The sequence below is a fragment of the Nyctibius grandis genome, chromosome 9 (genome assembly GCF_013368605.1).
Source record: "Nyctibius grandis isolate bNycGra1 chromosome 9, bNycGra1.pri, whole genome shotgun sequence".
NCBI lineage: Eukaryota > Metazoa > Chordata > Aves > Nyctibiiformes > Nyctibiidae > Nyctibius > Nyctibius grandis.
In genome coordinates, this window is record NC_090666.1 from 30,765,422 (window position 1) to 30,792,233 (window position 26,812).

Sequence of the window (26,812 nt, forward strand, 5' to 3'; positions counted from 1 at the left end):
TTCTTGCATTGTGTGGTTATTTCTTTCCACCTTACCTATTTACTTTTTTTGCTGTTCCTAAAATTGTTTGGTTTTAATATTTCTGTAGGATCATTCTGACTAACAGAACAGCTAAAATACTCTCCCAGATATCAGAGATACGTGCAGCCTTCTGTGAATTTAGGGTTTGCTCCTATGGTTTTACAAAAAATAAGTTCTCCCTCCCTCAGTCTTTGAGGTTCAACAAGGCCAAGTGTCGGGTCCTGCACTTGGGGCACAACAACCCCATGCACCACTATAGGCTGGGGGAAGAGTGGCTGGAAAGCTGCCTGGTGGAAAAAGACCTGGGGATGTTGGTTGATGGCCAGCAGTGTGCCCAGGTGGCCAAGAAGGCCAACAGCATCCTGGCTTGTATCAGCAATAGTGTGGCCAGCAGGACTAGGGCAGGGATTGTCCCCCTGTATTTGGCACTGGTGAGGCTGCACCTGGAATCCTGTGTTCAGTTTTGGGCCCCTCACTACAAGAAAGACATTGAGGTGCTGGAGCGAGTCCAGAGAAGGGCAACGAAGCTGGTGAAGGGTCTGGAGCAAGTGTGATGAGGAGCGGCTGAGGGAACTGGGGGTGTTTAGTCTGGAGAAAAGGAGGCTCAGGGGAGACCTTATCGCTCTCTACAACTACCTGAAAGAAGGTTGTAGCGAGGTGGGTGTTGGTATCTTCTCCCAAGTAACAAGCGACAGGACGAGAGGAAATGGCCTCAAGTTGTGCCAGGGGAGGTTTAGATTGGATATTAAGAAAAATTTCTTCACTGAAAGGGTTATCAAGCATTGGAAGTGGTGGAGTCACCATCCCTGCAGGGATTTAAAAGACGTGGATGTGGTGCTTAGGGACATGGTTTAGTGGTGGACTTGGCAGTGCTGGGTTAATGGTTGGACTCGATCTTAAAGGTCCTTTCCAACCAAAATGATTCTATGATTCTATCCCATTCCAATTCAGTGCCAAGCCACCACTCCTTGAGCTCTTCTATAACTGAGCTATGCATGCATGATATATTTGGTCTAACTGAATTCATGCAGTATGATCAATCTGTGCCTGGTCAGGAAGTCAAATGCATGTTTGATTTTCCTCCAGGGTGACCTTTACCTATCAGACTGATCTTTCCAGTCATGAACTTGACTCAGTATGAGAGCTGTCCTTCCAGTTTCCTTTAGCATTCCCTCTGGGAAGAGGGAAAAGCAGAGCTTCAGGGGGAAATTGCCTCAGTGTTCAATGTATGGTATTTCCATACAGTACAGGACACCTGCCCTTACTGTGCTGCAGGTGTGTCCTCTTTGCTGTGTCCCCGCCACCCTGCTGCAAGTGACAGCTTGGGCAGGTATCTTCTCTCTCCTCCCTGTCACAACCAGCTAGTAGTGTGCGGGGCTGTATTTGCTGATGATTTGAATAAAGGTAACGGGTGCTAGTCCACATATGAGAAAACCCATGCTGGAACTAGTGAGATAGAAGGGTGGTAGTCTTCTGGAAACAGCTGAACTCAGCTGGCTGCACCATTGCCTCTCCCCCAACTTATCAGAGACTCAGAGAGAGTAGCCTGAAAAGGTGCTGCTTCTGACACTTGGCAAACTGGAGCATGTGTTACAAAAATGCTTACGTGTTTAGGGACTTCAGAAAAAAAAATTAAATATAAGTTTCCAAAACAGACTTTGATTAGACTAGCATTTCTAAATGGGAAAATAAACAGAGTCAATGCAGGAAAGTAGAAATTAAGTTCAGCCTAAGTGCAAATACATGGGATAGAAGAGAAATACGTAAAGCTTACAAGCACTGAATTAGAAGTTTTTAACACAACTCTTGGACTGCTGGTAGTTTTCTTTCCTATTTAGTCTGGATCCTTTCAGCTTCATTTTCTGAATTCAAAAGGCTCATAACTTTTGTTGAAATGTGTGTATGTGGGGTAAAAACCGAACTGCTAAACTATACCTACGTCTAATGTAAGTGAAACTCCTCATTGCAAATCCTAGCTCTGCCCAGTACCTTGTGCTGTAGGTATGTTTCAGGGGGGCAGTTCCAAATGTGTATTAAGTTGCTGGTCAGAGAAGAGAAATGAAGAGGTGTTCTGGTGGTACACCCATGTCCAGTCATAATGTCTCAAGTGCAAAAATGAGAGATTCCAAATATCACGCTGAATGAGACTGTGGTACTTACCTGTGGTGTTTGTTGTCATGGTATTTCACAGAAGCCAGGGACTTCTTGGGATAACTGAAGATTCATTCTTCTCTTTCTTTTTCTTTAGAAAAAGTACAGGTAGAACTGTAACACTAGAACTATTTTAACACTCTGGAAATGTGAAATCTCTACCTTTGAAGCATACGTGGTGTTTAACTTTGGGGTGTCAGAAAAATCTCTTCTGGGGCCAGATTATTCTACTACAGCCTATTAAAAGATTTTTCTCTACAGGATATTTGACAATTAGATATTGGTGTTTGTTTGAGATTGATACACTTATTTAACTGCTTTTGTCCAATATTGGTCTTGGCAAGCCCTGGTTTATTTGTCAGGTAGATCACCATTTAGTTCTCTGAAAAAAAAAAATGTGGTATATATATATATATATATACACACTCATACTGAAAAATAGAGAAGCCTGGCCTCCAAGAAGATGGGTAGGACAAGAGCTGGTATGAGTGGCAGGGGAGAGGAGCAATCTGTGCTGATAGCCTGTCCATGGGGGAAATGAGCAGTGCCAGGAGCTCCTGTGCTGTGTGGAGAAAATGCTGTGGAGCTTTAGCACCAACCCTAGGCGAAGGAAGAGTCTCTGCTGGAGGTACTGGACTGCCCCTAGTACCATGGCTCCTCAACAGGGACTTCTGTCTCTTGGTTGACTGGAGCCTGGCTCGACAAAGCCTTGTGCCTGACAAGTCTGTGTATTTTAATCGTTCTGTTATCCTGGCATATGTACAGAGTTTATTATCCTGTGGTAGCTGTAGGAGAACCTATTACCTGATATGGCATAAATTTAATTTGGCCTGAACAAACAGTACCTGATTTGGTATAAAAGCTTGCCAAAAGTAACTTGTCCGGAGTTCCAAACCAATTTGAACTGAGTAAGTTTATGCTGCGTCAGTGACTGTATCATATTTCTTTTAAAAATCTGATTCTAGGAGTCTTAATGCTAGCTGTAGCGTTCTGTCAAACTGCACATTCTGAATGGTGTTGGTGTCCTTTTTGTTCAGCGCAGCATGACTTTATCTTCCAGAGTTCAAAACCGGCACTAAATCAAATCTGTAATTTTATACTCGCATGTGAACTGCACTTTTCATTTTGACTTGGTAAGCAGGAGGGCTGTTAGACCTTAGGGCCCGTATTTGTAATGAGCCAGTAAGTAGTGACATTGCAAATCTAAATTAATGACTAGTTTTAAAATCTAGTACTTTCAGGTGGACAACAAAAAACACCTTTTAAAGGACAAAAGGTAAATTTTACATGTATTTAGTTAGTTTCCCAGCATGTCCTGGTTGGCACATGGGTAAGGATCAGTTCTGTTTCACGTGAACTTGGCTTTGCATTTGCACATTTTTATATCAATTTACAGGGTAAGTAATTTAATGTCCCAAAGATTCACTGCTCTTAGGTCAGTCACTGATGGGTGAAAATGATTTAAGTATTGCCTTAGCATGTACACAAAAGCCCTAGGAACAAACACTGTTTTCCCTTAGTGCTCTGTGCCAGATGCAAGCATAGCAGCATAGTGGATAATTTAAGTGTTCCTATCCGTAGTCTACTTCATCCTTCTCAGAAATGAGGATTGTGAATGAAGTGAGGCTGGCTGTTAGCAATTCGTCTCTAGGCAACAAAAGCTATTGGTAACTTGATGTATTTGCTGCTGAGGCTTCCCCAGCCACGCTCCCCCACCACCACCTGTGGAAGCCAAGCACTTGGCACCCACTGCTCTTCCCCTGCCTCTGCCCAAGCCTCTGCAGGGCTTGCATTCAGCTGTGCATTCAGGTGGAACCTTTCCACAACAGTCAGTGTTGTATTATTCCCCTGCCTCACCTCCTCCCTCCATAGAGACCGCTTACCCCACTGCACCGCAGTCGCCCCTCTAAGATAGTCTCCTTGGGCATTCGCTGCTTCCAGAAACACAGGCAGGGTGCAGGGGATAAGAGGCAGACGCTGCAGCCCCCTGTTCAGAAAAAAAATCTGCAGAGAAGAAATCAAGCACATCAGTCTTTCAGGATCTGTGAGCTATAGGAAACATGTTGCCTGCAGCTACGCTCCCATCAGCTCCCTGGTTCCCAGAGAGTTTTCTGAAGGACATTGGAAGCACCGTGGCAGAAATGTTTCTGCCCAGTGTGGGGTGGTAGAGTTTTGAACAGCATTCAAACAGCCATTCCAAGTACTGGTGTGGTGCACCTGTGCCCTCTGAAGGGCAGTCATACAGGACAGTCTCTTGTGACATGTTGACATCAGTAGTATGAGCACAGAAATCAGAGGCTGAAGCATTTCTGGACTGGGTAAGGAAAGAAGAAGAGAGAGGGCAGGAGCAGAAGGAAAGGGAAGGAGAGGCAACAACCTGTTGTGGGTAACAGGAACAGAAAGTGGCTGATCCTGTAATTTTTTTGATAATCTTCCCTAAACAGAGAGTGAGTAGAGATTCTCCCACTGCTGCAGTCACCTGCAATATCTGCTAATGCAAATGCCTGCCTGTCTCACATGGAGCTGTGCTACAGAATGCCATCAACCCATGTTTCGCAGGATGCAAACATGGTGCTAGCAAACATGAATGCTGTTCTAGCTCTTGCTGCTTGCAGCCCCAATCTGCTGCCCTGTTTGAAGGCTGTACTGTACCATGGATGCTGGGGTGCTGTGGGATGTGAGATGATGCTAACCCATGTGAAACCTGTGTGATTTTTTTATACCTGTCATATATGTGTGTGAGGAGGAGAACAGTGTTCACGTGATGGCTGCCTCAGCAATGTGGTGTCCTGTTTTCAGAATAAACAAACTCTTCTGCCTGTGTCATTCTCCTGCCAGCTCAGAAGCAGGGTCTACAGGGATACAAGGTGTGGTGCCACAGCCACGTTATTCTGCAGCACTGCACTCAGGAGCAGAAGGTGCAGAGAAAACACTTACGTGGGAGACCTTGGAGGGCTGCATTGACCCTGCCCTACATGTGATACCAAGACACCCCTGGTCCCCCCAAAAGGGAGAGCTGTTTCTGACAGAAGTAGTTGTTACTTCCCCAGATTTCTTCCCTACTTTCTGGCTCCAGGAAAGTTATTGTTACTAGCGGGGAGCAGTCCTTGTGGTCAGGACCACTGGCAAGGTCCCGGATTTCCCATTGCACAAGTCTCTGGGGGTCTGCAGGAATGACAGAGGAAGATCCCACCTTGGTCTCTTGCCATGTGTTCACCCTGGATACCTGTGGTTAAACTGGGATGAGACGCTGCATCAATAGAGGCTCCAGAACAAACATTTCCTGCTGGTCCCTGTAGAAGTGGTTGTCTTTAGAAAGGACTTTTTTTTTTTTTTTTTTTTTAACTTTATGCAGGCCCAAGCAGCACTTTACATCCAGGCTCTCGCGTTTCCAGGTATTCACAGTGTAATTCTGCCCCACGAAAACCTCCGTGCCCCCTCCTGGGAAACGCTGTGAGAAGGATGGGCCCCGCGGCCTCGGGCTCTGTCACGTTTCCTGATTTCTGCCGGGAGGAAAAAGTGGGGAGGGAGAGAAAGCCCAGTTTCGGTATTTTCAGAGAGGGACACAGCACCGGCAGGCAGGGCAGGGGAAGGACAGCAGCTGGATGAGGGAGAGCGCCGGTCGTGCTGAGGCCCTTCCTAAGCGGTGGGACCACGCCGGGGGCCGGGGCCCTGAGAGCTCCCTGCCCTCAGCACTGGAGGGCGCACGCTCCTAGGGGAGCTCTCGCCGAGATCTGGAGCTCCCCGCGGGGGCAGGCCTGGGGCTCCCCGCGGGGGCAGGCCGGGCCCCGCCGCGCTCCGGCTCCCGGGCCGCTCCCCCCGCCTCAGCGCTGCCGCCTCACTCTGGCGGAGCCGCCGGCAGCCGCTGCCCGCCGCCAGGGGGCCCGCGCCCCCACCCCTCCGCCGGGCGGCTCGCGCGAAGCGGCCTGGGAGCGCCCCGCCCAGCGCGCGGGGCACGCGTCCCTGGCTGCGGCAGCGGCTGCGCGGGCCGGCAGGGCCGCCGCGGCGCCTCCTCCTCCCGTCCCGTCCCGTCCCGGGGCCGCCGCCGCCTCCCCCGGCCCCACCTGTGGCAGCGCTGGGCGGAGGCTCTGGCGGGGCCCGCTCGCTCCTCGCCCGCACCATGGCGGCGGAGCGCGGGGGCTGTTCCCTGGAGGCGGTGCCGCTGCCGCCTGAGGTGCGGGAGAGCCTGGCGGAGCTGGAGCTGGAGCTGTCGGAGGGTGAGCGCGGCCGGGGCCGGGGGACCGGGGCGGGGGGGGCCCGGCCCGGCCGGCGCCGCGGCAGGAAGCCCGCGGGTCGCTTCCGCTGTCTGCCCGGGGCGGGGGCCCGGGCCCGCGGAGGGGCCTGGGGGGAGGCGGGAGTCGGGCCCGGGGCTCTCCTCTGGCCGCCAGCCCTCAGAGGGGAACCGGGATGGGGGGGCCGCATTCAGCAGGGAGCCGGACCCGGGGCTGCGGGGGCCTGCGCCCCGCTCCTCGGGGGCCCTGTGGCCGGCGGTGGTGGGGTTCGGCCGGCGGCGGGTGAGCCGTAACGGGGTGGCGGCTCCAGCCACCCGCGGCCTCGGCCCCGGCGCCGGGTGGCAGCGGTGGCAGAGGCCACTGCAGAGGCGTTTTGTGGTGGCCGTGAGTTGTTCAGTCTGAACTGGCATCGAAATGGTCAGTTAGCATGCAGCTGGATACTATGAAAACACATTTTTTTGCAATATATATTCCTAATTATAGCTAAAATCTTGCTTCGAATCTCTCTATAATCCCCAACATTTTTATGCTTTCCTGTATATCAAGTTTCCAGGCAGGAATACAGTGACGTTCCCTCCCCTTCTGTAGTTAACGCGCCCTTGGTCGGAGGTGGCAGAGATGCAGTGCCAGGCTGAGGGTCACTTCAGTAATACCCTTAAGCCCATCCATGGGTTTGCTGCCCCCAAAAGGTACCGTTCCTTTCCTTCCACCTCCAGGCTTGTGTTTGGTGATAAGTGTCCTTCTGTGACTCCCGTAGGAATTATGCTTGTTTTCTTGGTAGGATTGGGTTTTGTTTTCTTTTTTTTTTGCATATTGGTTCCCTGGTGTGGCCACCCTATGGACAGGCAGGTGTAGGCACTTGGTGCGGGAGAGCACGCAAGGGGCAGAGGAGACCGAGGCAGCGTTTTTATGGAGCAGTTAAGTCACTGCATTTTCCCTAGCTATGTTGGCAAGCTGCATCTTGGAATAGAAGAGCTAAAAAGCTGTTAGTGCCACAGTCTTGGGGAAGGAGCATTCAGTCTGCTCCTCAGATGTTGCAGTTCTCAGATTGGTATGTTCAGGTGGGCAAAACTGGGGTTATTTCACCTTGATATGCTGGCTGAGATATGTCGTGATTTAGGAAATGATTCACAGATTGTCCTCGCCTCCGGTGTGGAACCTTTGGTGCAGAGACAGGGGAAAAGTATAGGGTTAGTAACTTTGTTGTCCAAGTTTAACCTGTCGCTGCATGTCTGCCGGAGCAGTAGGAAGCAGTACCTGACACATACTGTTGCTTGTGCAAGAGGAGTTCCTGGGAGTTGTGAGCTGCGGTAGCGAGCAGCCGGTACCCGCATGCTTGCACACTGCAGCCACGCTCGGTGCAGCGGCTGGCGCTTGCCCGTCGGCCAGGATATCCTGGGGTTGGCTCCTCTTTTGTGGAGGTCCTGACTGTGTGTTTGTTTAACCACTGGAATCTTTTTTTTTTTATATATGGGTCTGCAGTATGTTAAATCTGTGGAACGCCTGAAGTGTTTGCGAACTGTTTTAGTGCGGAGTGTCTAATACTGAAATTTGTGTTGCTATATAGCTGCTGGATTAAGTGATAACGTTGGCTCAAACTTCTTGACCACTCTGAAGACTTAATTTATGATCTTAGGTGCGATCTTTGATCTAAGGTGCGATTCCTTTTCTGCCTTGCCTAAATGCCTCGAAAGTATTTGCGGGCAGGAGTTCTTCAACATCTGGTAATATGTTACGTGCTTGTGTTCTGCAATCACTTGAAGTTTGTGTATGCTGCTTTTAATGACCCCTTCGTCATTAATATTCAGAATTTGCTTACTTGGAGAGGAAGGAATAGTGATCTAGGATTAGATACTTGCATTTTAATCTGTGTAAAGTGGATACAAATTTTGTATAGTACTCTGCCTCTTCTATAAGTAGTAAGTTGGTACCTGTAGAGATTGTCGGTTATTTCCCCCTTCTTACTTGAGCAGAATCCAGTCCATAGTCAAGGCCGCTGCTGACAACGACTTCCTCAAGTTTTCAGCAGCCTTTTTACTGGATGTACAGTGCTCTTCTGCACTTTGTGTATGGATGTTGTAGCTGACCTCTGCCTTAGCGAAGGCTTGTGTGTGTTTGTGAAAACAGGCTGACTGCAAGGAGATTTAATGGGGGATTTCTTACGCTGAATACACCATAAATTGGAGAAGGTCATACTTGGGAGAGCATTACCATCATCTGAGAGGAAGTGTGAAGGGAAGAAAAGAAGAAACTTGAGAGCAAGTTCCTTTCTACTTTGTATGTGTACTTTATTAATTGAAATGTCATGTATGCTATGTTGGGGCAGGAATAACGTGTTCTCTTTGATTACGTTATTTTCACCTATAAATAAATTGGGAAGATAATTAAAAACTTCCTTTGGTCTTGCCCTGGGTTGTCACAGTGAAACCTGGGAAGAGTGTTTGCATTTAGATGTAGAGAAAAATGAAGACGGTCAGAGTACATTACTACTTTCTAAAGACAACTCAAAATCCCAAATGAAGTGTTCAGCTTAGGAGAGTTTTGGATGGGGAGGGAATTCCAGCTCTTGCTACAGTTCTGGTCACATGCAGTGTGATGGATCCTTCCACTTCTACAAGATCCTACTGTCTTGGCAGTTGTTGGTATTCATGTGGTAGAAAAATAACAGGGGTAAAAAAGAAACCCTAGAACAATGCAGCTGAGTTGCTTTGTTCTATCAACACTGCAATTTCTTTCTTGCTGAAAAAAATCAGTTAATCTTTTAGTGAAAACTAAGAGATCTGCCACAACCTTTTTGGGACAAAAGGACAATTTTGAAATGGTGATTGGCGGCTGAGCTGAATTGTAGCTCATTGATCTGTAGACTAAGCTTTCTTACCTTAAGACTGTAAGATGCTGCTACTTTCTGATGTAATGGAAAGATGCGGAGCTCCCTAATCAGCCTGGCAGGGTCTTCTGGAAAAGCGTGAAAGTGATGCTGTGAAAGTCCAGTTTTTCTTAAGTTTTTCTATTAGTCACTATAAAATGTTTTTTTTTTTTTTCTGTGTTCTGAAAGAGGACTAAGGTTATAAACTCCCCTTTTTTTAAAAAAAAAATCCAATCTGCAGTGGAGATTTTGTAGGAGAAACATCAATGTGCTTTTTTAAAGGTGTACCTGTTTTATGGTAGTGTATCATGTCTTTGTGTGTATTTTTATGTATCTAGATGTATTTGTACATTGGTTTTCAGTAAGGTATGATCATTTTGAAGAACAGGTCTCATTTAGACATGAATGTTACTTGTAGATTTGTCCGTTCATGAAAACCACATTTTATTCGAAAGCTATGCCTTGAAACAACTTTTGACTGCTTTCTTGTGCAAAAAAAGGCTCCTCGTTTTTATCCTTTTCCTTTTCAGAGCTCTCTCAGTTTTTCTGCTACAACTTTTTCCATGGCACATAGCTATAATTTGTTGGCTCATATAAAGATGCATGTTTTAGGTAAGAGAGAAAAGCTTGAGAGGTCATGAACCCCTTCCTCTGTCAGGAATAAACCTTGACGTTTGAAGACCTCTTTCTGAAGAGCGCTAGGCACGGCCTGTCCACCATTTGAGCAGCTTCGCTTGTACTCTTCCAAGCACAGGGAATGTGGAGTTGGGTCATTTTTTGCTTCTTCCAGGTCATCTGTGCAGGAAGATGCCTCGCTTGTTCCTTTCTAATCCAAGGACGATATATGGAGGAGTAGAACTAGTCAAAGATAAAACCATATTATATATCCATGTAGCAATGAGGACCATCCCACTGGTGGTAGCTTTTGTGGCTTTGTCTTCTAGAGTTGTTCGTGGTGGTGGTCCTCTCAGCTAGCGGTTCAGGGTCTTACAAGAATGTACGACTACGCTTGTTTCTTTTCTTGGAAATTTGTTGTACTTGTTGCTGTGTGGTTCTGGTGAGACTGGGCCATTTGGATGCATAACATATGATTTACATTCAGTAAATGTTACATAAAAGCTGCGGGAAGAAAAATGTGGATTTACGGACTTTCAGGGGGCTGTTTGACCTGCATGTGAATGTTACAACGCTTTTCTTTTTTTGTCTGAATTCCTGATCAGCTTTAAACGTTAAGTACATGGATCTGTTTTTTCTTCTGTTTCCTAGGAGTTTGTAGGTCAGTCTTATTTTGGAACAGAGCTGAAACTCTTTAACAGAGATTACCTACTGTAAAGAGGCTGAAGATATTTTTTCTAGTTCAAATCTATTCTGTTACCCCACAGATTGCCAGATGGGAAATGCTGCTCTTGATGGCTTCTATCAAACAGGCTACAGAATTAGTCCTGAGATAGAAATGTATTGTCACGTAGTTTGCAGTGTTAATTATAACTTGATTTCGCTGTTTTTGTGGGGTGTTGTGTTTTCCATCTCTTAACACATCGCTCCAAAGTTTCTTCTGAGCTGGTTAAGTTTTAGTGGAAGTGTGGCGGTTTAGATGGACCGTTCGATGTGCAGGTTGCTCTGGTTCCCAATGAGATGTTCACATCTGCCTGGACAGAAAGCTCACTCTTGCATAATTTTGATCCCAATTATTTATTTCCCATTTAAGGAAGGAAGAATTGGTGCGTGTGACAAGGAAGCTTTGTTTGGGGTTTGGGTGTTTTTTTTGTGTGTGTCTTTTGAGGTACGGCAGGTAGCGTAATGCATACAGCTGAGTGGAAGAAGGTGTCAGCTAAGAAGGGTTTCCTGAAAAATTAAAGGTATTTAGTGTCTGACATTTTTGGCTACTGCAAATATTCCAGCAATACTCCAGCAAATCCTTTTTGTAATAACTGCTAGCCAGTATTAACCCATACTAACAGTCTGGTTGGGTTTTTTTAAAAAATTAATTGATAACAGAATACTTTTTTTGTGCAGAATACCTTTCTTATAAAAACTAAGGTAGTGGTCAGAGCTGAAAAGTTTAATAGCTTTTGTTACACTAGCAGTATTGATGTGATATTAAAATACTCTGTGAAATCAGGTGAGGAAGAGACACATACACTAACCTGTTATCTTTATGATAAAGCATGGTATTCGGGTGTTAAGGTTCTTCTGATCTTAAGTAGTAGTTTTCTGTTATGGAAGTCTTCAAAAAGTATGTCTGCAAATTGCAGTTGTTTACTACTTCTGTGATAATTTTAATACTTGGAAATAAATATAATCTGAGGTTGTCAGTGAGAAAGAATTGTTGGAACTGGGGAGACAGATGCTTGGTAAGTGGATGGTAGTCTGTGAAACTTGACCTGCAGCATCTTTGTTGCTTAATTTCTGAGCCTCTCCAACAGAAACTGTTAATTGTATGATAGTACATGGCGCTTGCCAAATGCCCATGGGGACTGAGTGAGTCCACAAAGCTTGTTCTCACATGTTACACCTGGTGCAGGTCTCAGGAAGTGACTGGCTGACATCCTTCAGGCTAGCTCGTATCCTTAGGTCTGGTTTGTGACTGAAATAGTCATGCGATGTTTGAAGGGGAGCAGGTTTCTGATTTATTTTTTTATTTATTTATTATAAAACAGTCTCGTGGCAAGGAGCGGTTGCCATTGCAAGCTTCATGGTTACCATACACAAGGGATCCTTTCATTCTGGTCATGTAAGGTATCTGAAGAAGGGCTGTGAGGGCTTGTTGTTGGTGACTATCAGTTGATGGAACAAGGCTAGCTCCTTCTGCCAGCACTGTCTGGAAGTTAGGTACTATTGTAGTCTTTATGAATACTTACTGCTTTAGTGTTATATTGTATATGAGCCAACGAGTGGTAGCCAACTCAAATGTGCGTTATATGGGTCCAAGCATATTTGAATCCTTTTATCAAAATGTGCTTGTGTTTAAACTGGTTTTGCTTTGACAGATTTTGATTGTAAAACTACACAGTGATGTAGCTAACATTACCTTCCTGAAATATTCAGGGAATCTAGTTATAATGGCTTAACCTTGCGGGAGTCCAGTGTTTCATTGGCGGGTCTCTAAGCGCATTCTCAACTCATATGTTCTTAGGTTTATGTTGTTTAATGCATGTATTATGGGATTATTATTAGGGAGAGATTAAGTTATTTAAGAAGAAGCGGAGCTTTTTGTAGCCTGTAACAGGGGGAGGATTTCATTTGGTGCTATTTGAAATGAACACAGTGAATGTGTGCATGGAATTCCAGTTATAGCCGTCTTTGAGGATATCTTCTAGGAGATTAAAGCTGCTGCCTTCGCGGTGGTAAGCCTTTGCTCCAAAACCTTCTTTTTGTTTCTGTCCAAGCAGATTTCTTGCCCGCTCTGAAAAGCTGGTGAAGCTTTGGGGCTTCACGGGCAAAAGGTGTTACTGCTGGATGGAGTTGCTGTCCCAGCCTTTGTTTCACTGATGGCATCTAGCAATGCAAAGTCACCTGCAGCCATTGAGAGGCCGGCTGTGAAGCAGCTGCCTGGTGTGTTGTCATTGCTCTGTCTCATCCCCTTGCTGGTTCAGGTCATTAAAGAACAAGAACCATATAACTTCAGCTTTCCAAAGCTGTGTTCTGGTCACAACTGGATTTTCTTCTATAACAGCAGCAGCTGAAAACTAGATTGTTTTTAAAGCCCCCTTTTCCAAGTAAAACTTTCTGATTATGGTAGGAAACACAAATTAACTTGTCTAATAAGGTGATGGTTGGAATGAAGATTTTTTTTCCTTGCTGGTTATCACAACTGTAATGATACTGTTGCTATTAAACTGTAAAACAAAAATAGCATCCTTACTTAGTATGGTCAAGAATGGCATTTTCTTTCTGAAAGTAGTTGATTCTGTGAACATTCTGTGAACATTCCAGAATCTCCCTACTGTGCTTCAGGATAGGACTGAAGTTTATTTGAAGGCCACATATGTGTTGAGATAAAGACAGTCCAGCTAGGTTGGCATCCTCTCGAACTGCAGCTGTTCTGCGGCAGAGGGCTGGTCTGTAAACTTCGTTATTCTTTTGTATGTTGCTTTAGCAAGGAAGGTTAAATCCTGGTGAGGAACAGGAGTATGATGGCAACAGCTACTTGAAGAGAATTAAAGGAATTACATTTTCTTCCAGGTGTTCTCATGCAAAAGTAAACTTCCCTTAAAATCATAAATGCATGTATTTATGAAGTAAATAGACCTTTATGAAATCAACGTTGAATACAGTCCTGTGTTCTACCTTCCTATCCTTCCTCACAAACCTAAATCAAGCTCTGCCAGTCTTGAGAACATAAATGCTTTTTTTTTTTTAACATTTGCTAGTTAAAATGCTGTTGGGTTGTGGGTTTGGTTTGGTTTGTTTTTAGGGAATAAACTATTCTTCTGAAATGTGATTTCACTGATGAAGGACTGTTGGGTTGTGGGTATGTTTTGTTTTGTTTTTAAGGAATAAACTATTCTTCTGAAACGTGATTTCACTGACGAAGGGCTATGGGCATTTTTTGAACCAAAGAACAGTATGACACAGAGGTCCAAGATGCCCAAGGTGCCAGCTTGATGACATTTCATACCGCTGAGTTACAACTGTATCACCCAGTTCTGTTACTGGAAGAAAGGTCTTTTTACTATACCTGCGTGCAAATAGAGGCAAAATATTTCAATCTCTCTGATTACACGATGGTCATTTTATTCACTCTTCCCTTTTAATAACCTGTTTTCTTTTAAACCTCCTTGATTTTTTTTTGTTTGTTTTCCTGTGTTGAAGCTTGTGACTTGTAGTAGGTGTCTATGATAAGCGTACTGACAAGACAGTGAAGAAAAGCAGCTCTTAATCTTCCCTGTCATATTGTTACCTTTTAAAGGTCAAAACATTTCTATTTTATTATCTCTACATACGTCCCTTTAAGAATTTGGGTGGACCTCTTATAGCTGGTGAGTATGGTTGGGCCTCATCCCTTCGCTAGCAGGAACTTCTTGTTGAGTGTTCCTCCTGGACATCAGCAAGAAAGGTCTGACAAAATTCTGCCTCTTCTAGTATTTGCTGTTTATGGACACTGAACATACACTAATAGCTGATGTCATAATATTACGAAGATAGAGGCAAATCATCTTTTATTTTGGCATTTTATTGTAATTCGTTGTGGCTCAAATATTTGAGTTTTTTCTTTTTCCTTTTTTCCCAGTTTTCTTGTTTCTTTTATTTCTGGTTATCTTTTTTTTCCTAGACCACCTTTCGAAGTAAACAGCGATTTCAGAAGAAAGTTATGAGGGTAGCATTCCTTATTTATCCTTAAAACAATATTCCACACTACTGCAGGAACTGTTGCTTACACCTAACAGGCTGATGATGAAGTTTGAAGGGTGTACGCATGCGTTATGTATATGTGGGCATATCAGTTCAGCTAGCTCCTTCCTTCCTGCTGGAAAATAATATAATACTGGGATTTTGCTACTTCCGTTTCTGACCTATTATCCTTTGTGTAGTGGTTCTCTGATGGGGGGTTCTTTGGTGAGGGGCACCCTTATGCTGCTGCAGGAGCTCATTCTTTCCATTTCCCATCTCGCGCACAAGAGAGTCTCAGTTTTTACAATGGGGACCTTGTGCTTGCCTTGCGTCTCTGCTTTCTGGCTGCTGCTGCGGAGGGAGCTGGAAGGGGCCTCCATCCAGTCCCGGGCTCTGCGTAGGGTGCTGTTTCACCAGGCGGCTGAACTAAAGAAGCAGCTGTTGCCCAAAAGGGGAATTTCCACCCCCAAGCTTTTATCTTGAGCTACATCTGGAGCCTGTCTGATGCTGTGGTACGGTGGCAGCATGTTAACGTGAGAGACAGTGAATATTTTTTTTTTAAAGGAATTCAGTGAGTTGAATTGGCTTAGTGTTATAGCCAGATGGGCTCAGAGCTGATTGGAAGGATTGGGTTGAGGGAAGAAGGGTGAAGGAGGGTGCCAAGACTTCAGTGTAGCTGCGACATGAATCCATACCCAAAATAAATTTTTTCAGTATCTGGATTGCTGTTCATTCAGAGCTGTCCTGGACCCAGCCTGGAATGTTCACAGAATGTTCACAGAATCAACTAGGTTGGAAGAGACCTCTGGGATCATCGAGTCCAACCTTTGACCTAACACCACTGTGTCAACTAGACCATGGCACTAAGTGCCACATTCAGTCTTTTCTTAAACACGTCCAGAGATGGTGACTCCACCACCTCCCTGGGTAGCCCATTCCAATGCCTAATAACCCTTTCTGTGAAGAAATTTTTCCTAATGTCTAACCTGAACCTCCCCTGGCAAAGCTTGAGGCTGTGTCCTCTTGTCCTATCGCTAGTTGCCTGAGAGAAGAGGCCGACTCCCACTTCACTACAACCTCCCTTCAGGTACCTGTAGACTGCAATAAGGTCACCTCTGAGCCTCCTTTTCTCCAGGCTAAGCAATCCCAGTTCCCCCAGCTGCTCCTCATAGGACATACCCTCCAGACCCTTCACCAGCTTTGTTGCCCTCCTCTGGACTCGCTCCAGCAATGAACGAAACGTCGCCCTTGCTGGTTATAGCAGCGTTCTGTCCTTCTAGAATTTGAAATATAAAACTCCCATAGAACATGGTGGAAGATCAATATGTTAGTGTCCGACAGATCTGCGATTAATCAGATGCAAGGAAGATACAAGCCACTCAATATTTTATCAGATAGGGTTTGAAAAAGTTATTTGCATATGGAGAACAGAAAACCTGTAATGGCAGGTGGTGTGAATATAACTAGAGGGCCTTCAGCTCTATCCTGCCATGAAGAGGTTTCTGCGGGGCAGTCTGGGAACTGCAACTTTCTTATAGGCAAGGAAGGCTGGGGGTTTTGGTTCTGTTTTTTCCTGTTGCAACAAGGCATGTGGGTAGGAGGAGGCCAATGATAAAGGGTGTATGTCCTGTGGAGGATAACAGTACAACTGTGAGGCTGAAAAGTCCTGTGAATGGTATAAAGATTATGGATGAGTGGTGGTTTTGTGTGGAGAAGATTCTGGTAAGTACCAGGTTCCACGCAAAGTCCACAGTGGGAATGTGTAATTTTTGGATTGGCAGGGGGAGCAGCAGTGAGTTTTCCCCTTCACCAGGATTTACGTTCTCGGCTGTCTGGCGAGTTCGTGCTGACACGTTACCCTCCAGCAGCCCTCCCTGCTCCAGACGCACTGGTGGGTCCATCCCGTGGCTGTACCCGTGTGTGCTGCGTATGAGCAACACCGCACCGCGTGCTTCTCCTGCTGGTTACTGTGCCGGGGTCATCTCTGCTATGCCAGAGCTTTGTAATTATGATCCCAAGGTAACAAAGCAAGGAAGATTTCCAGCTGACTGCATCCCGCTGTGTCCCGTGATGGCGGGAGGGTTTTTACCTTTGGTCTTTGATCCGACCTCTTTTTGGCAGAAACAATCTGCGTGCCGTAATAAAGTAGGGAGAAGAAACTGAGGGGTAAAAAAGTATGCTACTGTGTTTTGTTATCTTCAAGATCATTTTGCTTCCTGGTATGAAGCCTGAATTCTGTAAAAGTCCCACAATATAAGATCTCTGCCTTACATTATAAGGAATAAGAAATGTTAAGAAGGAGAAATTTGTTGTTGCAAAGAGTGTCAGACATGATGTCATTAAAGCACACTGGGAGGCAAGGTCAAAAAAAGACATTCAGGATCACGGGGCAAAATGTTTGTTTACAATTACATGTTGTTTAAGAGTAGTCACTGTTTCCAGAGAAATCAGTAAAGATTTTTCCCTTCATTTTTTTTTTTCCCAGAAACAGTATTTGAAGAAAGCAAATATTTAGGTTTGGGCATCTTTTTCTAATTTTTTTGTCCAAGTTTTCATTTACTAAGTAACAGTCACTAAGAAACTTAAACTATATAAACCAGCTAGTGGAGGTTGTAGTACATGTTGTGGAAATTACAATGGCTGTACTTGGGACTGCTCATTCTTGCTCTTTGCCTTGTTCCTACTGCCCTTGGGTTATACATGTACATAATAAAATTCATGACCTTGCAACTTCTTAGCAGTTGAGCTGATGAACCCAGAGTCACGCCTTAAGCGGGAGCTGGAGGTCTTTTTGTTCCTTGCTCTAGTGCAAGTGTGTTGCTGCTCTATTAGCTTGTGCGTGGAGAACTCTTACTCTGGAGTTCCTCCCAGTTTGACGCCACGTAGTCTCAGTTGACTTTTGGGCTACACTTACAATTTACCAAGAAGACACCAGTGAGGTAAGGATAAGTTTGGCTGTATTGGGTTTGTGTCTCGTATTTTTGCTCGTTGTGAGTTTGTCTTCCTTGAGCAGTTTGATAAACTGAGAAACAATATATTTTGTCATGGTCAAATCCAAAACCGTAGTTGGACCTGTCAGTTTGAGCAAGAGCATGGAAGTAGAGACGGTGTGTGCCTTTGTCCCTGTGCTCCCTTTCCAGCTACACCCACCTTGTTTCTGAGGTTTTGGGTTACTTTTCTTAAATAATGCAGTAAACTGGTCTGTTTAACAGCATTGCTATAATAATTGACCAATGTGATTGTGTGACAGATGAAGGAATATGTTAAGGAAATGTGTATTTTTAAACAGGAAACACTCTTCTGATCAACTTAAACTGGTTAGAACAAGTTCTGTCTCTGTTTCTAGACTTCTGCTAGGATTTAGATGTATCAGCAAAATGCCTAAGTGAGTGCAAAGTCATAGTTTCCTTCAAATTTAGGTTTTAGCAGATATTGGCACTGTTCAGATTTGATTTGTTTTTATTTCCATAGGACAACAATTTGTAAATTTATCAGTGACTGAGACTGACCACTAAGATGCAACTAATCTGCCCTTCCTAATGAAAGGTACTTTTCAGATGTCCTTCAGAATGTTTAGATTCTGTTAATTGGAAGAAAAACTTTGGGTGCTAGAAATACTTGTAACAGAGCTGTTTGCAGGAGACAGGGGCTGTTCCAGAGACCATACAATGAAGATCCGCAAAAGGTAGCGCTGTGGTTATCGCCCTTTCCTTTTTCAGTTAAAGTGAAATTTTTTTGCCTTATTATTAATAATAGAAACTTGTGGCACAGCACATACTAAACTAGAGAAATCTTGCATAGTTTTCCAGCAGGAAGAGAAAGGGAACCAGAACCACATGGAGTAACTTCTAACACTGTCAGTAGTGTGCCTCTGAGATGTGCCTGGCTTATGGGCCACAGGTGTTACCAGGTCCTGAGCAATATAAAGGGAGCTTCACTTGTTCTCCTTTTCCAGGATAGGTGACCAAAAAAATTACATATGGACTAGCTGTGTGAATTCTTACTTGGAAAATGGAATAATCAACCACAATCTGACAGCACTGTAGTAGAGGCATGAGCACGATTCCCAGTTCCTGAGAGTTTCTGTCCATCTTAAACTGTTAACTTCTGTTCATAGGGGTCCCTCGCGTTCTGTATTTGCTTGTAGCTTATGGCTTGATATTCTTATCTTATGCTACTGTTAAGATTATTTATAATATTTTAAATAATAAAATGGCTGTGTATAAATCCTGGTATATATTACTTTTGCTCCAGCAAGTTGTATAGACTTATAACAAAATTTAAGACCTATGTGTTGCAAAATCATAGCCTGATAGTTGTGGTGATGAAGGTAGGTTACAAGCTGGTTTGAGACAACGGAGGAGGAAGAGCAGAATGCCTAGTGAAAACTAGTAAATGGTAGATAGTAGTAAGAAATAAATGAAGTCTTTTACTTTTTAAATGGCAACTATATAAATAAGATTTGATAAATTCAGTGGCTGAGTACTTACACAACTGCTGTATTGCTGATCCTTCTCCCCTGGCACGACCAGTGTTGTCTGATGTGCATCCAGAGGAGAAAAAATAATTTTAAAATAGTTTTAAATACACAAAACCTGTGCATAGCCGTTATCTGACAACTTGTTCTAGTGATCATTACGTGTCTTCTGCGCCCTACAGCACATCATTACGTCTTCCACTTGGCAAGCTCTTGCATCAGGGTTGCTTTTACTGCTTATTTGAGTTGTTTCCTTTTGTGGTTAGGCCATTTCAGTCACTGTTGTGCTACAAACAGGTAGATTTTTCTTGACTGTGGAAAGAGCCTGTTTGTGGTTTTATCCAGCTCTGTCCAAAGTCTTCAGCACTAATGATAACACACAAGTTTTTTGGCTGCTTGACCTTTCTTTAACAGATATTTGTAAGTAGTGAATTGAACCAACAGATACTCTATGCTTAAGTCTGAGCTGTACTCTGCAGTGCTTCAGTCATGCTTGCTGTGTTTGTGCAGTTTGAGAAGCCCAGTAAACTGAATCACGAGTGTTCATGCGTATGTTTAGTGTTATTTTATGTTAAGTGCACATGGAAATTTTTTGAATAATAAAGATCAAAGATTGTAAATGAGGTAGGTGGTATCTCTTGTAGCATGATTCAGTGCATGAAGCTCAGTAGCCATTTCTCTGTCACGTTGGCAATATGGTTATGTGCTTCAGTGAAACGTGGGATAGCAGGATAAGCCCTTTGGACAGGCACTTTCCTGAAGAAGAGACATATCTGACAGGTATTCTGTGAGCCATTCATTCTTTCCTTGCTGCCCCCTGGTGTTTTTTTAATTACTGGCTATTACTGAGCCCATAACTAGTGATTGTGATAAAATGAAAGTGACATTGGCTAAATCATAAGAAGAAGTAGCCTTGCTGTGTTAAAGCAAGCAATGTCTTGACAATGCAAAATAGAGATTATGAATCGGTATGAGATAATTCCCTGTGGTGACTGAAGGGTACTGTTGGATAGATTGATGACTCATGCAGTATTGATGTTACCAAAATTGTGTTCATCATGTGGAATAGGTTCTCAGTGCCCGTTTATAAGGGAAATTCTGAACTTCAAAACTTGAGAACTTATTTTGCAGTCGTTTTCACTGGATATCACATTTGATAGAATGACTGCAGTAAAATTGCGGTGCTGTTTAAAGACCATTGCGTGGTTTTGTGCTAGGAGGACAATATGACTGTTCGCTGGAAAATAGTGTTGTTGTGCATAATTGGTAGAAATATATTTGGCAAAATGTGGTTCAGATTATTCTAAATAGAGATATTTCTGTAAGCACAACACTTTTACAGTGTGACCAGAGGGAGGAGAAGACCTCAGTATGTTGACATAGTACCTTCAGATGATAAACCAGGTGATAAAATAGTAACTTTTGCAGGTTTATGGATTTGTAGACATTTTTCATAACAGTGAAGTAATATGCATTTAATGGAATGAAACCATTGGGTATTTAATGGTAAATGCCAATGGATTGTGTTTTAAGACTAAGGAAATTTATGTTTATAAAGTCCAATTACCAACATTATAGGAATTAGTGTTACTCCCTTGAGACTCATCTTCAGGTTTTGGACTTGTTTTTCTATATAAGTGATTTATTTGATTCTAGGCATATCCAAGTATTTTTAAATAGTTTATTGAATTGCTGGTTTGTGCAGTCTACACTTGATTGGCATGAGCATTTTAAAAAAATAATTCTATTGGTATGTTTACTAGGGAAAATGTATGAAGAAATTGAAGTGTTTTTATTGAGAAAACCAGGAGGCACCATTATTCCAGTTATTTCTTGAATTGAATCATAGAATAGAATCATAGAATGATTTGTGTTGGAAGGGACCTTTAAGGGTCTACTAGTCCAACCCTCCTGCAACGAGCAGGGACATCTTTGACTACATCAGGCTGCTCAGAGCCCTGTCCAACCTGACCTTGAATGTTCTCAGGAATGGGACATCTACCACCTCTCTGAGCAACCTGTGCCAGTGTTTTACCACCCTCATTGTAAAAAACTTCCTGGTTACTTTACAAATAGTAATTATCTTTTCTTCAGTGTCTCAATACTTGCTCAGCACAAATTCTTTTCGCCCAGTGTCTGGCACTTGCTCTAACTCGTCTGCTACTTTCTTTTTCTACTGCATGGAGGAAAACCTAACAGCATGCAATTCCTTTCTGACTCGAGATGACAGGACAGCTGGAGATCAGCTTAAAACAGATGACAAGCAGAGAAGTTGTTTTCTTTTCTTTGCTAGTGTTAGCTAAGAAATTTTTAGTCTACCTCTTTCTCCTCCCAGGATCAGTTCCAGGTAGGCTTTCTTTTTCTTTCTGAAAAATGCTTGTTGTCTTACACTAAATGCTTGCAAAATCTTAGGCAGAAAACTGTGTCCAGTTCTGGGCCCCGCAGTTCGAGATAGATAAGGAACTACTGGAGAGAGTCCAGCGGAGGGCTACAGAGATGATCAGAGGACTGGAGCATCTCTCTTCTGAGGAGAGGCTGAGGGAGCTCAGTCTGTTTAGCCTGGAGAAGACTGAGGGGGATCTTATCAATGCTTACAAATACCTGAGGGGCGGGTGTCAAGAGGATGGGGCCAGACTCTTCTCAGTGGTGACCAGCGACAGGACAAGGGGCAACAAGCACAAACTGAAACACGGGAAGTTCTGTCTCAATATGAGGAAAACAGTCTTTACTTTGTGGGTGATAGAGCACTGGAACAGGCTGCCCGGGGAGGTTGTGGAGTCTCCTTCTCTGGAGATATTCAAAACCCGCCTGGATGCGACCCTGTGCAACGTGCTCTGGGCGACCCTGCTTTGGCAGGGGGTTGGACTGGATGATCTCCAGAGGTCCCTTCCAACCCCAACCAGTCTGTGATTCTGTAAAGGACTTAAAGAGTGTGCAGGGGTTTGTTCCCAGATGGACCTCAGTGATGCTTTTTGTGCGGTAGAAAGTTGCAGCTTTTTGCCAAATGCAGTCCTCTGCTACTCAAGGAAGGTGGGAGCTTGGGACACAAGGAAACCCTTTACGCCACATGGTCAGTGCTTTACAAACAGCCAGGAAAACAGCATGGAAAGACCTCAGGACGTTACTGTTTACATGTTCACATGGAGAACCAGTGGTGCTTGTACCAGGAGAACATCTACCTGTGTTCAGAAAGGATGCTGAAGGAAGCACTTATTAGTTCCTAACCTTTCTTAGGTGCTAATTAACAAATGTTGGCTCACCGCAGTTCTTTTAGGTTTTTCAAGGAAGTTTCTGGTGTCAAGGATTTCACGTGACACTTCTTGGAAAGTCTTGAATAGACGTGAATTTATTAGAGGAGGCTCTGAGAGGCAGGTCCTCTAATGACTGAGGGCTGTTGAAGTGAGGCTTAAAAATAGAAATAAATATAAAATCTGTCACTTGGCAGAAGAATGTCACGTTGATGTCTTTAACCTTTGGTGTTTCCAGTAGATTTTACTGGATCTTGATGCCATGTTAATAATGTTACTGATTTCCAACTTCTGCAGGAAGGGACTTCACTGGTAGCTTTTGTAGTGAATTTTATTCTTGCTTACAACAAAGTAAGTAACAACAGGACCTTAAGGAAAATCAGCATGCAGAACATGGACTTTGAAATTACTTTTTTTTTTCTTTCCTAGCTGCAGTGACTTGTAGAGTTTTTCAGGGATGTTGCTTATGGCTGGCATGAGTAATCAGAATTTCTTGATTTCAGTCTTTCTTCTTCTGGGAGGAAGGTTAAAATAATGTTGCTTTCTAGAATATTGGGGAGAGGGAACCTTAGCAACTGTAAATGCTTTAGAATTGTAAACTCTTTAAATATCTTTCATAATTTGGGAACTAAAATTACTTTCTAAATTTATGAGTAAATCAGTTTAGCTGTTGAAAGAACACTTGAGTATCTAATAGAAATATATGAGGCTTTGAAATTATTATCCACTTGTGTCAGTTTTTGAGTGTTTTAAACCCATGAGTTATGGGTTAAGTTATGTACACTGAAAAAGTTGACAAGTGAGATAATTATGGAAAACTATGATGCCTTTGTTCCTGAGAGAAGCTAAAAATGGAGTGTCTCATTTCTGAAGCACAGGAGAATTTAGCCACAAAACTGTGGAGAATGTAGAATTATTGGGATTCAGTTGTTTTCATACAGTCCAAGGCGCATACTAAGAAAACACATGCAAAAATCAGAAAAGCTTTGCAGATTGAGGATATTGGAAAATTTAAAATTGCAGAATTTCGGCTGAAAAATTGAACTGTTAGTAATGGTATACCAAGACAATTTTCTTGGGCAAGGAGTTGCATTTCCAAAAGAGAAATCTTGTACAAATGTTTGTGTGTAGTACTATAAAGATCACGCTAAACAGATTTTTCAGGAGTAAAAAAAAAAAAAAAATCTAAACACTGCCTAACCTTCTCTATGAGAAAATTGTGTTGGGCTACTTTCTAGATTTGTTTAAATATGTTAAAAGTAATGGATAATTGAGAAGTTGATGGTAACTCAGGACATAGGTTTTTACAGCTCTCTTGCCAGACCTCTGGAGGGTCTAAATTTTCCAGGAGTAAAAAGCAAAATGCTCTCATGAATTAATAAAGTCACGGTAGATAAGTGGATAGTAGCTCTGGTGGAATTTTTTTCCTCATATTAATCAAGACTGGAGAGAGGAGACTGGGGAACTCGAGAAACCTAATCAAGTTAGATGAATGGGCAAGGCAAGTGAAACTTAGCATTTGTACAGGTCACGTCAGAAGCTTCTACATATTAGATTAACAGGAATTTAATTGATTTAAAATTCCACAGCTGTTTATAAAATGCAGTAAGGCCATTAAAGTGTCTTCTGATCATCAGTCAAAGTGAAGGGACTAAATATAGCTATTTGAAATCCTGAACTCTAAGATTATCTGTGTTTTTGTAGTAGCAATGTAGGGACTTCTTTATTCCAGTCTAAAATGATGTAGAGCCCTGAAGCATTTGTCTTTCATGAACAGGAATGGCTTTGTCTTATGATTGTTTAAACCAATTATTCAAACAATTGAAATATGATTTGGGATGTCAGTTTAAAAATGCTAGTGCATTTCATTTGTTGTCTCGAGAAATCTTTAAAATCTTGGTGGTAATTAAGATAGTCACCGTCGTAAGAGGTGGTGTTGAATCATAACTGTGATATATAGTGACTGTTATACTGGGGGGAAAATAACTACAGATTCATAACTTCAGGCACAACAGTCCATTTTGGCATTTGTATGGATATATGGCTATGCCCCAGTCCTTTCTGGTGACAATAAAAAATAAATCTTGATTGCATAGCTTTGTAGTGCTTTTCTGAAAATGCAGTATTCAGACTTAAGAAATAAAAAAAAAAAACACACAAAATCCTTTTGATAAGCACTTCTGAAAAACAGATTTTTTTTTTTTTTTTTTTTTTGGTAAATAAATGTGTAAATAACTTCTGTGCTGGAAGTGGAGTTCAGATCCATCCTTGAGCTCTTACGTTGCCTGGAGGCTCATTTAACGTTGAAGGAAAAAGCAAGTAGCCCTTTAGCATGATCCTCTGACATTTTTATCTTTGTTCTGAAACTTACAGATTTGCTAAAGTGGGTTTAGACATTAAGTAGTTTAATGAGCTACTGTTAAACATAATCTTGTAATTGGCTGAAAAAATGCTTCTATAACACAGCATTTGGAAGGATAATGTCAGCAGTGCCTTAAGTTTGCCAAGGCTTTCGAGACAAATGTCAAAATCTATTGCTCTGACCTAGGACAATTTCACTGCTAATGAGTCTCCCATGTAGAAACTTTTATGTTCCAGTCTCTTGAGTGCAAGAGATCGAGTGAAAACCAACTTATCAGTAGATAGCTTTGTTCTGCAGATAACTGGAAACTATTTTAATACAGGTTATACAAGGTGAAAGCAGATCCAGGTGTTATCTTTGAAGATATCGACTTCTGTGCAAGCAGTGCCATCTTTTTTTTTTTTTTTTTAATTCTTGTGTGGTCCTGCGTTCTGTACTGTATCCAGTCACAAGCATTCAACAGGTTGTTGCTGCTTCAGAACACCGAGAGGCACTGCTGGGGATCTTGGTGGGACTTTTGAAATAAATCCACGCTCAGACTAAATCTGAATTTAGGATGAAGTGGCTTTTCATACCATAGCATATCTGAATGAGACCATTCTGAGTATAAAGAAATACAGATGTTCTATTTTAGGATGAAAAAGTTTGAACATGTGGTGCCAGCCTAGTACCTCCTTCACAAGTACCCCTGATCTGTACCCTCAACCATGACCTTCCTGGTCATGTGCTTTTGCATTCTGAAGTCTGTTCTATCTTGGCAAAAGAATTAAAAAACAAAACACAAACCTATTCAATGTTCTGTTCATTGAACAATGTCTCTTCAGTGCACTGGATGAGTCAGAGGTCTTGTTGAAAAATAAATGTGGTCATGTAGATTTTCCCAGTACTTGCACGCAAGGGACTACTTTGGACTGAATGGACAAGCTTAAGTCTGATATTTTTGAACTCCCGTATTTGTCTTTGTAACTTTAATGTTTGTCTAAACTTGCATTTTGGGCAGTCAGACTTTTTATGTTAGTACTGCATAGCATTGTGTATGGTAGGTTCAACGAGACTAAGTGTCAGGTCCTGCACTTGGGTCACAACAACCCCATGCAATGCTACAGGCTTGGGGAAGAGTGGCTGGAAAGCTGCCTGGTGGAAAAGGACCTGGGGGTGTTGATTGATGGCCGGCTGAACATGAGCCAGCAGTGTGCTCAGGTGGCCAAGAAGGCCACCTGCTTCATGGCTTGTATCAGCAATAGTGTGGCCAGCAGGACTAGGGCAGGGATCGTCCCTCTGTACTTGGCACTGGTGAGGCCGCACCTCGAATCCTGTGTTCAGTTTTGGGCCTCTCACTACAAGAAAGACATTGAGGTGCTGGAGAGAGCCCAGAGAAGGGCAACGAAGCTGGGAAGGGTCTGGAGCACAAGTGTGATGAGGAGCGGCTGAGGGAACTGGGGGTGTTTAGCCTGGAGAAAAGGAGGCTCAGGGGAGACCTTATCGCTGTCTACATCTACCTGAAAAGAGGTTGTAGTGAGGTGGGGGTCAGTCTCTTCTCCCAAGTAACAAGCGATAGGACCAGAGGAAATGGCCTCAAGTTGTGCCCGGAAAGGTTTGGATTGGATATCAGGAACAATTTTTTCACCGAAAGGGTTATCAAGCATTGGCACAGGCTGCCCAGAGAAGTGGTGGAGTCACCATCCCTGGAGGGATTTAAAAGACGAGTAGATGTGGTGCTTAGGGACATGGTTTAGTGGTGGGCTTGGCAGTGCTGGGTTAACGGTTGGACTCGATGATCTTAAAGGTCCTTTCCAACCAAAACGATTCTGTGATCCTGTGGTTTTCTTTTTCTCTTGGAATTTGAGAGGAAATTGTGCTAGGCTTCACTGCTATGGCATCAAATATGTGAACTTTAGAAAGTTTATAGATGAGTACTGTTTTAAAGGAATTGCTTGCATTCTCTTTATTTTAATAAAGAGATTCCAAGTGATGAAGTGATTAATAATCACTTAATTAGTGATCACTGTTAAGGAGCTGGGGGGGAAAGCTGGTAGTAATGGAAGAGCTTGAGGAAAACATAACTGTTTGCTATTAAGCTGAAGAACTTTGGTATTTCACCAGTGGCTGAGGACAGCGTAG

General features: G+C 43.3%; 1 protein-coding gene across 6 annotated transcripts in view; it reads left to right on the forward strand.

Moving 5' to 3' along the window:
* The first annotated feature begins 6,194 nt into the window (after nt 1-6,194).
* The window catches only part of DIP2A (disco interacting protein 2 homolog A), a 130,987-nt gene continuing 110,369 nt past the window's right edge, over nt 6,195-26,812 (forward strand). For all 6 annotated transcript variants that reach the window (XR_011048730.1, XM_068407220.1, XM_068407223.1 and 3 more), the window contains exon 1: nt 6,195-6,389. Coding sequence is in view for 5 of the 6 variants with exons in the window: in XM_068407220.1 (XP_068263321.1) it covers nt 6,293-6,389 (97 nt within the window). In the remaining variant the exon portion in view is untranslated. The remainder of the gene's footprint in view (nt 6,390-26,812) is intronic.